The 12311-nt window shown below is 39.8% G+C and overlaps 1 protein-coding gene across 1 annotated transcript in view; it reads right to left on the reverse strand.

Moving 5' to 3' along the window:
- Positions 1-4122: 4122 nt before the first annotated feature.
- LOC124262691 (ETS translocation variant 1-like) overlaps positions 4123-12311 on the reverse strand; it is a 78791-nt gene continuing 70602 nt past the window's right edge. The window contains exons 9-10 of the mRNA XM_046697213.1: positions 6576-6778; positions 4123-5179 (exon numbers count right to left, since the gene is read on the reverse strand). Coding sequence (XP_046553169.1) covers positions 4739-5179; positions 6576-6778 — 644 coding nt within the window. The 3' untranslated portion in view covers positions 4123-4738. The remainder of the gene's footprint in view (positions 5180-6575; positions 6779-12311) is intronic.

Consider the following 12311-nt stretch of genomic DNA (forward strand, 5'->3'; position numbering starts at 1 on the left):
ATTGGTTAGAACCTTTCAGGGGTCAAGCTGCGACAAGCGGATGTGGCATTTTGATAGGTTGTTGGTGTCACAATCACTGCTCATGCTATTAACCACTGGTTTGATTTGATTAACTACACAATATTACCAGAATATTGTTAACTATGACAAAAGAACATTCACTTACTCAAAGACAAAGACTTTCTGAGACAATTTGAGTCTTTCATATCAATATAGTTCACCTCAGTGAATCTGTCATGACAATAGAACAATGAAAATACTTGGGTGTACATTAACTCATTATAAGTAGGACGCTCAGATTATCAACCACGTTTTTTTCTAACAGACATGTCCCCTCAAGGCTGTGAATGACATTTTACAACACATCCACTCATGCACCAAGTAGGTTTTGAGATAGCATGTAAATAAAATATATGACAAAATTAAGAAATATGAAATTTATTCCTTCACAGTACATATTTGTGGCATGTGACAGATCAACAATATTCATGACTAGAGAGTAACAGGATTTGACAAATCACATTTTCAGAAATAAATAACCAGCTTATATATATACACATCTCTGATGTAGACGAATACAATTGTGCCATGCCTACAGCAAGTTGTAAGGGTAATAGTATATGTTTGCTTGGTTACTGAGATCATGATGTTTATTTACACACTTAGAATACTAGCTCTTTCACTGGCGTAACAGAAGGGATACTAAACAAACACTGGTTATCTCAATGGTATGACATCATGTTTCAGAAAATTTCAAATTTTGTATTTTTGTTAGTATTGGTGTTGAACACAAACCATTGAATTTCACAGCTCCAATTACCCATGGATTTGTCACAATCATGTATTTATTGTCAGTGTGGTTTGTTTTAAACCGTTTCATTCAAATTTACAACAGTCAAGTGGCGCGTGGTCCTGTGCACAGAGCTCAGGTCACGAATCAGTTGTAGTTAAGCAACGTCGAGCTCGGACAATCCTTGGATGGGTGATCGTGTTTGGCAGCTTGACTCCTGAGAGTTTCTAAGACTTCAGTCCTGCCCCACAACGAAGCACATGTGATACATGTGGTCTCACCTTAGGCAAGTGAGTTTGTTCAAATTGCCTCTGTTCACCCAGCAGAAAATGGGTACCCGGTTGGATAAAGTCATGTGACTATAACCTTCTAGTGCCTAACAGGCAGCTTGGGTTATCCGGGGTAATAAGAATCAGATTCTGATTAAGCGCCGCGAGCAATCACTTGGTGTTTGGAGACTGTGCGCTATAGAAGATGACTTATTATTATTATTATTATCTGTTCACTCTTTGCTTATCTCAGTTATCTATATTATGGATACGACTTAACTTCGGCACTAACTATATGTGATCTAAATTAGAAGAAAATGCAGTTATCCTGTGTAGTCTATGTGCAGTGTTTGATGACAGGTTTGATCATTAAGTTTGATGATATCAAACTGAGTAATCAGGACAATGAAGTTTGATGTCTAAGAGTATCAGCTACAAGGGCACGAGTAATGATCACAATCTATCATCATTAACAGGCTGTTTAATGAATGAATGAGTTTAGTTTTACTCCGCTTTTAGCAATATTCCAGCAATATCACGGCGGGGGACATCAGAAATGGGCTTCACACATTGTACCCATGTGGGGAATCGAAGCCAGGTCTTCGGCGTGACAAGCGAACGCTTTAACCATTCGGCTACCCCACCGCCCCCAACAGGCTGTTTAACTGCTTGAAACTAAACTAGTGTTATCAGGGCTGGACAATGACTCAATCACTTTGGTACTTTAAATGAATAATGTAAAAAACAAAAATATTGGTGACAATATTTGTCTTTTCTTTTTGTAGAGAGACGTTATCAGGGTGCTCTTGAGAAAGGTTCTGGATAAGATGGGATATAAATCTATCAATAACCAGCTGGATGCTAAACAAGAAAAAGTCATTGGTCATATCAATGGTATGACATCATGTTTCAAAAAAGTAAAAATTTTGTATTTTGTTAGTCCTGAAATTGTACCCAAATTGTTGATTCTCAAAGCTCAAATTTAATGTATTAAATGTATGGAATGTATTTTATACAAATTTTCTCAGATTGTTTTAGTATCAGATTATTGCAGTCATTGGTCTTAGCCCATGTTTGAAGGGCTTTATCATCATATTTCATGTTTTTTCAAGTTACACAAATACAGTATAGCACTAGAAGATGTAGAACAATGTGCCGACACAATGAATGAAACTGTACAGTGGACACACACAATATGACAATGTGGAAATAGCACAACAGTAAACACTGATAGAATCAACAAGATAAAGCCAAAGAATTATACACTTAATTTGTTGAATATAAACCATGTAACAGATACAGCTCATATAAATATATACATCGCACCAGCATCTCAGAACAAAATAAAAATAGAACCGTTCAGATCAATGTTATCTGAACTGTATGTTCTAACACAGCTGTTAAAGAGTATATGTACATATTGGACACAAGATACAGGTATAGGGCTAGATATGGTTGCATTTGTCAATGTGTTACACTTCCCATGCTAATTAGATACCTCATGCTGCTTCCCTAAAGAGGTATTTCAAATGTTAAAAATGTATCTAAAATCAGCTGTTCTTACCAAATTTCAGGAAATACTAATTTCATATGGTTTGTATTTTCATAAGATGATTGAAAACTATTTTTCAGCATTAACTGCTATGTTACTTACAATGACAGTTGTTGTTTGGGAACCTGCATAAGATGGTCATCCTGGACTTAAAAAAATGAGACATGACAGTACATGATTTCTATAATATGACATAGCAGCATGAGGTCTAGACTTAAACACATTGTTAGACTAACCCAACAATTGAAATGAAACATTACTTTTATAGCTATACCTCACAAGTACTTGAAAAAAGCATATTTCATATTTACTTATTAAAAACCTCTATCATAGGATTCATATTAACAAATATGATTGTTAACAATAGGCATTTCAACAAGTATTCATGATGCAGACTCAGGTAGAAAATACCTTAAATGTTCTACAAGAAGTCCATTACACTCTTATTCTGTACAAAGTGACGGGCAATCCACTTCAAAGGATGTCAAAATAGTTCCCTGATTTGACTTGAGGAGGATGAAAGGTTGACTTTATGAGGGGGATTCTTCCGTAACAGGCCAACCATTATTTTTTTAAGGGGGCTGCGATTTTTGCCTGCAAGAGACTATTTTTTAAATGCTTAAAAACATTCAAAAAATAATTCTGAAACAAGTTGCCAACAATTGTTTTGGAAACAGCATGAAATTAGTTTTAGAACATCCAGCATGTTCAGTGAACATTTTTTTTTTAGGGTAAAACCTTCCGTCATATAATTATTTCCAGGCTTTGAAATAGGTATATTTATACTTTTTAAATCCCAGGCCCCAAACTTATTTCAGCCAGATTCCTGAGACCTCTTTATTCGTTTACCTTGACATGAAAACAAAGACTTAAACAATGTCTGTCAGCCTAAATGTCTAGTTACCGGAATATTAATGTTCTCCAAGACAGTTAAACAACAATACAACTACCATGTACCCATAATTGGTTGGACAGAAATAATGAAGATGTTTCATGAGATTGTATTTGCCCTCAGTCTATCTGAGACCTTAGAACACAACATACAGTATAATTCATAATTCACCCTGTAAATACAAATAAATATATATTTCACTGTACAACACATCTGTAACAATTCAAATCTGCTACACAGCTTTAAACAGAATTTCATGTTTGCATGCCAATTTTGTAACTTTATTTAAAAATTGAATCCCGAATGAGATTTATACAAGATCATCCAAGGTTTCCAAGCTGGAGAACCTTCTAGCACCAGTAGAGACAGAAACTGGTTTGAGAAGGATATGAAATCAGAGACCATATAATAAGCCTTTTCGTGTGACCCACCTACTATTTCTTTCATATGAATAAACAAGTATAATTTGATGCCGGTTTTGCAACATTCCAGAAAATCATAGCAGGGCTCACACTACCCTGTCTCATAGTCCCTGAACCACATTATTTTCCCTTCTACCATGCCTTTTCTGCAATGCTAAAGCTCTAAATGAAGCAAGTCTAGATTTCCACAGGTTCATCAATGGGGCTCCTTTTTCAATTTAAATGGAATTCCTTGTTTCTGTCAAAATTGTATATATTCAGAAACTAAGCATCAGTCTAGGGTCACACTTAGGTTACTTTTTTAGTGGATGAAACGGGAGTTAAACCTGGGCCTCAGATCAGCCGATGTTTTAACGACTAGGTTACCTCACAGACTCAGATAAAATAGAAACTGCAACATCATTTATACCCTTGACCTTATTGTGGAACCTTTGATGACCAGGGTCTACTTGCACCAAACCAATCTTAGCGCTCCACTAAATGTAACTCCCATACTCTCACATATGCTTAAGACGGTCTTAGCGCTAAGATCACTTTGTGCAAGTGGGCCCTGAGTGCGCCCCTCTTACACCAAGGTGTGTCAGCTGTGTTGATGCAGGCGGGAAGCCTGAAGTGATGTCGGCCTCGGTTGTTTACTGCTTATGTGAGATCAATGAGCACTGGTAAACTCAAACCACCCAGTTATCTCCTTATCATAATCATTGTAAGTAAATTTCAAAATTACTCAGTCCCAGTATGAATACTGAGATTAAGAAATGTACCAGCTGATGTAGTATTGTGTAACAGATTTGAAAACGTTGTCCATCTTTATAGTCAGTAGACACAGCCCTCCATATACGAGCCGGGGCCGTACATTCGCTGTACTTCTTGCATATATTGTAGACGATGTTGCTCCGCTGTCATGGGACTGTTTGTATGCTGGGACGGCATGTTGAAGCCACGCATACTGTGGGACATGTGAGGATTGTGGGCATGTGGGGGTGTCGTCGTTAATGCCAGCGGCTGATTATCTAGCTGCTGATTGGATGATTTTAAAAAGTCCTCTTTGTTTGGTTCGCCTTTCAGGATTGGACGATGGTTATCTGGGAATGCCATTGAAAACAGAGCCTCTGGGTCACAGACAAATTTATACACGTAGAGCTCCCCGGCTACCTTCTGCATGATGCCTTTCTCGTAGTAATATCGCAGAGACCGACTGAGTTTGTCATAGTTCATAGCAGGGCGGTTCTTCTGAATTCCCCATCGTCTTGCCACCTGAAACATGGACAGTATTATGTGCTATTTTATTTGCAGACATAAGAAAGTGAAGATCTTACACAAGGATGGTAAGGGACTTATGTAAATCTCAACCTGGATTCCTCTAGATATATACAGTCAATGCCAGTCTTGATTATCTGATGAAACAGATTCCATTAGGCATAACCGCAAATCACGTGTGAAAATTATAAGAATGGATCTGAGTTATCTGAGCAGCTGCATATCAATGATTCTCTTCAGCACAAGTGTCTCACACCCACCTCTACTTCCCTTTATCAGACTCCTTCATATGACTTTTTGGACCCGTGAAGGTCCGGGTTAGAATATTGATCTTCAGTAACCCATGCTTGTCGTAAGAGGCGACTAACGGGATTGGGTGTTCAGGCTCGCTGACTTGGTTAACACATGTCATCGGTTCCCAATTGCGCAGATCAATGCTCATGCTGTTGATCACTGGATTGTCTGGTCCAGACTCGATTATTTACAGACCGCCACCATATAGCTGGAATATTGCTGAGTGCAGCGTAAAACTAAACTCACTCACGCACTCACATATGACTTTAGCATTGTGCCCAGACTGTACACACACCCCAGTTCAATTTATATGTTTTTGACACAGAGTACATTTCAAAGATACTAATTATTGGAATGCTTTATATTCCTTCAGTGACTGTGGGACTGCAGAGGTGGGTGCCTCTACCCCTTTCATTACACAATGGGCAGTTGGGCAGACTGGTACATAAGTGTTCATTTGTCTAAGCAGAGGTTAAAAATAAAAAAAATGTTAGATGCTGATTTCTGCCATCCCCTGATGTGCTATTACTTGGAAACTACTAAAAGTGGCTCCAAACCATACTTGCTTCCCCCTTCCCCACAGTGCTGTTGCTTGAATACTGCTGCAAGTAGTATCAATTCTCCCAACCATATGTCAAAGTATCTTATCAGGGAACGTGGGTGACCCAGTCATCTCAGCTGCCACAATTCCATGTTTCACACCAGATACCTCCCAGTACACCTTGATTTGGTTTCTAGGTTTGTCTGCACAGTGCAGGGCTTTACTGATGTGGTTAACGTCTCAGACACACGATATAACTGGACCACTTTTCAAAGTGGCGTTAAACCCAACTCACTCACTCATGATACCATAGACTACCAACTCCACATATCACCCTAACTTGAATCGGATGATATCGACTAGATGATAAGGAAGTTCCGCCTTGTTGGCTGACATGCCAATGACTGATTCTCTACTACTCTAGTGTCATGTATAATTTGTAGATATGTTTCTCTGTGAACAAGTCACATGAACTGTCATCCTGACCATCAAAGACACATTCAAGAAATGGATTCTGTATGTTGAAACTTCTGTATCGAAAGGTAATTGAGTACCCACCTCCTCTGGTTCGATGAGTTTAAACTCCAGTCCCCGTCCTGTCCAGGCAATGAAGGTGGAGTTTGACGGGTCATCCAGCAGCGCCACCAGGAACTGCCACAACTGTAACGACCCACGGCGCTGGTATGTGGGCGGGGCACCATCTCTGTGGTGATAGCGCTCAAGATACAGATCCCTGTAAAACTCAGCCTTCATTTCCATACCTGCAAGAAATGTACACTCTGTAATATCTGGTGTAATGAACTGACCCACGTGCAACTATACTCTCAAAAGAAAGACTATGACATGTCATATCATGTATAATTTACCCATTTCATACCTGCAAACAAGACTCTCACTGGTGCACATTTTCTTTTAGGTACATAAATCACTTGTTACCATTACATGCATATTTTTACACAAAAGCAAGATTGCAACCAAGAACCACATAATATCACTAAGCACCACAAGGCAAATAGATGATATCACTAAGCACTATGAAGCACATAAATGATATCACTAAGCACTATGAGACACATAGATGATATCACTAAGCACAATGAGACACATAGATGATATCACTAAGCACTATGAGACACATAGATGATATCACTAAGCACTATGAGACACATAGATGATATCACTAAGCACTATGAGACATAGATATCACTAAGCACTATGAGACACATAGATGATATCACTAAACACAATGAGGCACACAGATGATATCACTAAGCACTGTGAGACACAGATGATATCACTAAACAATGAGGCACACAGATGATATCACTAGCACTATGAGACACATAGATGATATCACTAAGCACAATGGGGCACACAGATGATATCTTTAAGCACAATGAGGCACAGATATCACTAAGCACAATGAGGCCCATAGATGATATCACTAAGCACTATGAGGTCCATAGATGATATCACTAAGCACTATGAGGTCCATAGATGATATCACTAAGCACTATGAGGTCCATAGATGATATCACTAAGCACTATGAGGTCCATAGATGATATCACTAAGCACAATGAGGCAGACAGATGATATCTCTAAGCACAATGAGGCACACAGATATCACTAAGCACAATGAGGCCCATAGATGATATCACTAAGCACTATGAGGCCCATCAGATGATATCACTAAGCACTATGAGGTCCATAGATGATATCACTAAGCACTATGAGGTCCATAGATGATATCACTAAGCACAATGAGGCAGACAGATGATATCTCTAAGCACAATGAGGCACACAGATATCACTAAGCACAATGAGGCCCATAGATGATATCACTAAGCACTATGAGGTACATAGATGATATTGCTTAAAGCACCATGAGACACATAAATGATATCACTAAGCACTATGAGGTACATAGATGATATTGCTTAAAGCACCATGAGACACATAAATGATATCACTAAGCACCATGAGGCACATAGATGATATCACTAAGCACAATGATGCCCACTTTTACTCGATTCATGCACTTATAATTATTTTGTTTATTTTAAACTGAAATATTGATTGGATATATCAACATAGAACCAAAGACATGTATAATATGGTTGAAACCTTGGCTTCACATTTAAAAAACACATAGTCATGATTTCCAAGTTTCTTGGCTTAAGTAATAAAAGCAAAATCCCACACTTGAAAATAAAAAATCTTAAATGTAAACACAGAGTTAATCTTCGAACCAAAATGATAACAACTTCCTTGACTTCAGCCATTGCCCATCTCTTCAAAAATCATAAAATACTACTAAATCCAGATAGTTTCTTCATAGCAAAGTCCCCGATGATAAATTTACACCACAGGTACACAAACCAACAGTGTTGATAAAACCCCATCCATGTCATCGGCTTCAGCAGGGAAGTTTTCAATCAATCATGTCATTTTTTCATTTAAACATCATCTCAGTACTCTGAATGAGAAGCGCTTAAAACCCAAGCCCAGTTGCAGCAAATCTTGAAACTATAGCGCCACTCAATCGAAATCCTTTGTTCGCTGACTCAATACAAAAACCTGTGTTTTTCTATACAGATTGCTCCATCTTGAATAATCAGGTGTTACTACAGTTTCATTTAATGAGATCACGCTAATCTTGACCTGAATACAAGATCAAGTGAATGTGAGAAGCCTCATTCGTGCATCAATCCCGCTATTGCTGTTTCCGTGGTCTCTAAACTGTCGCACATTGACGACAAATAACTTGTTGCTTTGTGGCCTCTCAAAAACAATGACAGTTATAAGATAGACACAGCTAATAAATCTGAACATTCAGTGACAAATGCTGGGTTTTGACACAGTCAGTGAGAGCTCTGCTAACGTTACATCAATTACACTGATATCCTGCCACTGTGAAAGTGTTTGTTGTATTCAAATCAATTGCTGCCCAACGTAAAACAAACGACAATGTTCTTCGTGTTTAAAAAATACATACGAAGATTGTTGTTATATTTTTTACCAAATCTCAGTTCGTATGGTTCCAACCCATACAGAGAAACATAGGCCATGTTCCAGAACTAAGTCCTGATTTTCAGAACATCCCTATGAAAACAACCCAAGTAGAGTTTCAGAGCCTGTAAGAACCTATGCTTCTTATATGAGTTGTCCAAACCACCTCCTTGGTGTACTGGTCAGAGCGTCCGCCCGGAGAGCGGAAGGTCGTGGGTTCGATCCCCGACCGCGTCATACCAAAAGACGTTAAAATATGGTACTTGTTGGTCCCTGCCCCGCTCGGCATTAATGAGTACAACAAGGACTGGTCAACTCGGAGTCAGTATAATGTGTCTGAGTGGGGTATTCATGCTTCACTGCGGCATGGTATCTCAGTGGGCTAGCACTATAAAACCAGCTAAGTCTTGGCTAGTACAAGCAGCCGCACTTACACATACACACGCATGCATGTCGTCATATGAGCGAAATATTCTCAAGTACGACGTAAAACCCAATTTCACCTCACCTCATATGAGTTGTCCAAATGGTTTGGTGGTTAGACTCTGGACCAGACATTCTAGTGATTGATTTTATGGTTGATTTTATTAACAATGTCCACAGTGGCAGGAATGAAGACGAGCTATCAACCAAGTCACCAAGGATGACCATTCCATTAAGTCTCCCTTACAAGAAGCATAGGTTGGACCTATTCTAGCATGGGATTCCAATTTATGATCAGACATATAAGTGAGCACATGTAAGAATGATTTATCTGAACCATCCCGTCAGCTGAAGCATTTCTGACCTTCGGTGGCTCATAACTGCACCATCAACATGGCAACACAGATATAAAGGTCAATGTGGATCATTTGTAGGTAACAACATTTAGTATAAACATGCTTGTAACGATGACAGATATAACATACTGTGTTTTGGCCCCGGCTTTTTGCTGTGTATTGAAGTTAAATATGTACAAGGAACTATGGTTATAATGAACTGAAACTAGAGGTCCCTTTGAGTTCATTGTAACTGTATTTGGGAATTGACTGAACCAGGAAACAGTCTCCAAAATAAAGATACAAACAGATTGTGTCCACATATGTCATCACCATAACTGTTCTCATGGACCGAACTAAAGTGGTCAATGTCTTACAACTTCTATCACTGTGGGCATTATTCCCAAATCAAGCTACAGTGACAAGGAAGCTGAGAAAGATGTTAAACCACAGCCACAAAAGCATTAACAGATTCAGGAACTATGGAATAATATTCACAATTCAGAAGAGTGACAAAGAGGGCATCTTGTTGATGACTGACTGACTGAGTTTGGTTTTACGCCGCTTTTAGCAATATTCCAGCAACATCACGGCGGGGGGACACCAGAAATGGGCTTCACACATTGTACCCATGTGGGGATTTGAACCCGGGTCTTCGGCGTGACGAGCCAACGCTTTAACCACTAGGCTACCCCACCACCCTCTTGTTGATGAGGGCCCAATAACAGGGAGCGTTACAGAATACACTACTCACTGAACTGTCTCTGTACCATGTTCCTTATGATTAACAAATACACATATGCTAATCTAATATGACACTAGACGTGTAGTTTACTCCCTGCAGAGGAGTTACTGCCCTTGGCAAGATTTGGCACACTGATCCTGTGACAAAATCACTAAACTTTCTTTGAAGCCAGAGACACTAAAAAATATTCTGAGCATAAAAAGGAATAATTTATTAGGGAAGATAGCTGTGGGGTGGAGTCTCCACAGGGATCAATCTCGGGTCTGTGACATTTCTGGTTCAGTTATGGGAGATGGGTCTCCAAACTGATTGAAAATGTTAATTGCAAAATATGGTACAAGTGACATTATAATATCTTTATACCAAAACTGTAATGATTGTGGGTTTGTCTACAGAGGAATTTAAAAACTCACTTACTTTTATGGCACATTATGAGTGAATCTATCATCTGGTGATTTCAGATGGATAAACGTATGGAGACAAACTAACATAACATGAGGGTCTGCACCAGGTGAACAATAGGTGAACATGAGGGTCAACACCAGGTGAACAATAGGTGAACATGAGGGCCAACACCAGGCGAACAATAGGTGGACATGAGGGTCTGCACCAGGTGAACAATAGGTTAACATGAGGGTCTGCACCAGGTGAACAAAACGTGAACAGGAGGGTCTGCACCAGGTAAACAATAGGTGAACATCAGGGTCGACACCAGGTGAACAATAGGTGAACATCAGGGTCAACACCAGGTGAACATGAGGGTCACCACCAGCTGACCAATAGGTGAACATGAGGGTCTGCATCAGGTGAACAATAGGTGAACATGAGGGTCTGCACCAGGTGAACAATAAGTGAACATGAGGGTCTGCACCAGGTGAACAATAGGTGAACATGAGGGTCTACACCAGGTGAACAATAGGTGAACATGAGGGTCTACACCAGGTGAACAATAGGTGAACATGAGGGTCAACACCAGGTGAACAATAGGTGAACATGAGGGTCTGCACCAGGTGAACAATAGGTGAACATGAGGGTCTACACCAGGTGAACAATAGGTGAACATGAGGGTCTGCACCAGGTGAACAATAGGTGAACATGAGGGTCAACACCAGGTGTACAATAGGTGAACATGAGGGTCAACACCAGCTGACTAATAGGTGAACATGAGGGTCTGCATCAGGTGAACAATAGGTGAACATGAGGGTCTGCACCAGGTGAACAATAAGTGAACATGAGGGTCTGCACCAGGTGAACAATAGGTGAACATGAGGGTCTGCACCAGGTGAACAATAGGTGAACATGAGGGTCTACACCAGGTGAACAATATGTGAACATGTGGGTCTGCACCAGGTGAACAATAGGTGAACATGATGGTCTGGACCAGGTGAACAATAGGTGAGCATGAGCATCTGCATCAGGTGAACATTAGGGTCTGTCCCAGGTGAACAATAGGTGAACATGAGGGTATGCACCAGGTGAACAATAGGTCAACATGAGGGTCAACACCAGGTGAACAATAGGTGAACATGAGGGTCTGCATCAGGTGAACAATAGGTGAACATGAGGGTCTGCATCAGGTGAACAATAGGTGAACATGAGGGTCAACATCAGGTGAACAATAGGTGAACATGAGGGTCTGCACCAGGTTAACAATAGGTGAACATGAGGGTCAACACCAGGTGAACATTAGGGTCAACACCAGGTGAACAAAAGGTGAACATCAGGGTAAACATCAGGTGAACAATAGGTGAACATGAGGGTCAACATCATGTAAACAATAG

This window comes from Haliotis rubra, unplaced genomic scaffold, assembly GCF_003918875.1.
Source record: "Haliotis rubra isolate DU_JTF1 unplaced genomic scaffold, ASM391887v1 Scf85, whole genome shotgun sequence".
Lineage (NCBI taxonomy): Eukaryota > Metazoa > Mollusca > Gastropoda > Lepetellida > Haliotidae > Haliotis > Haliotis rubra.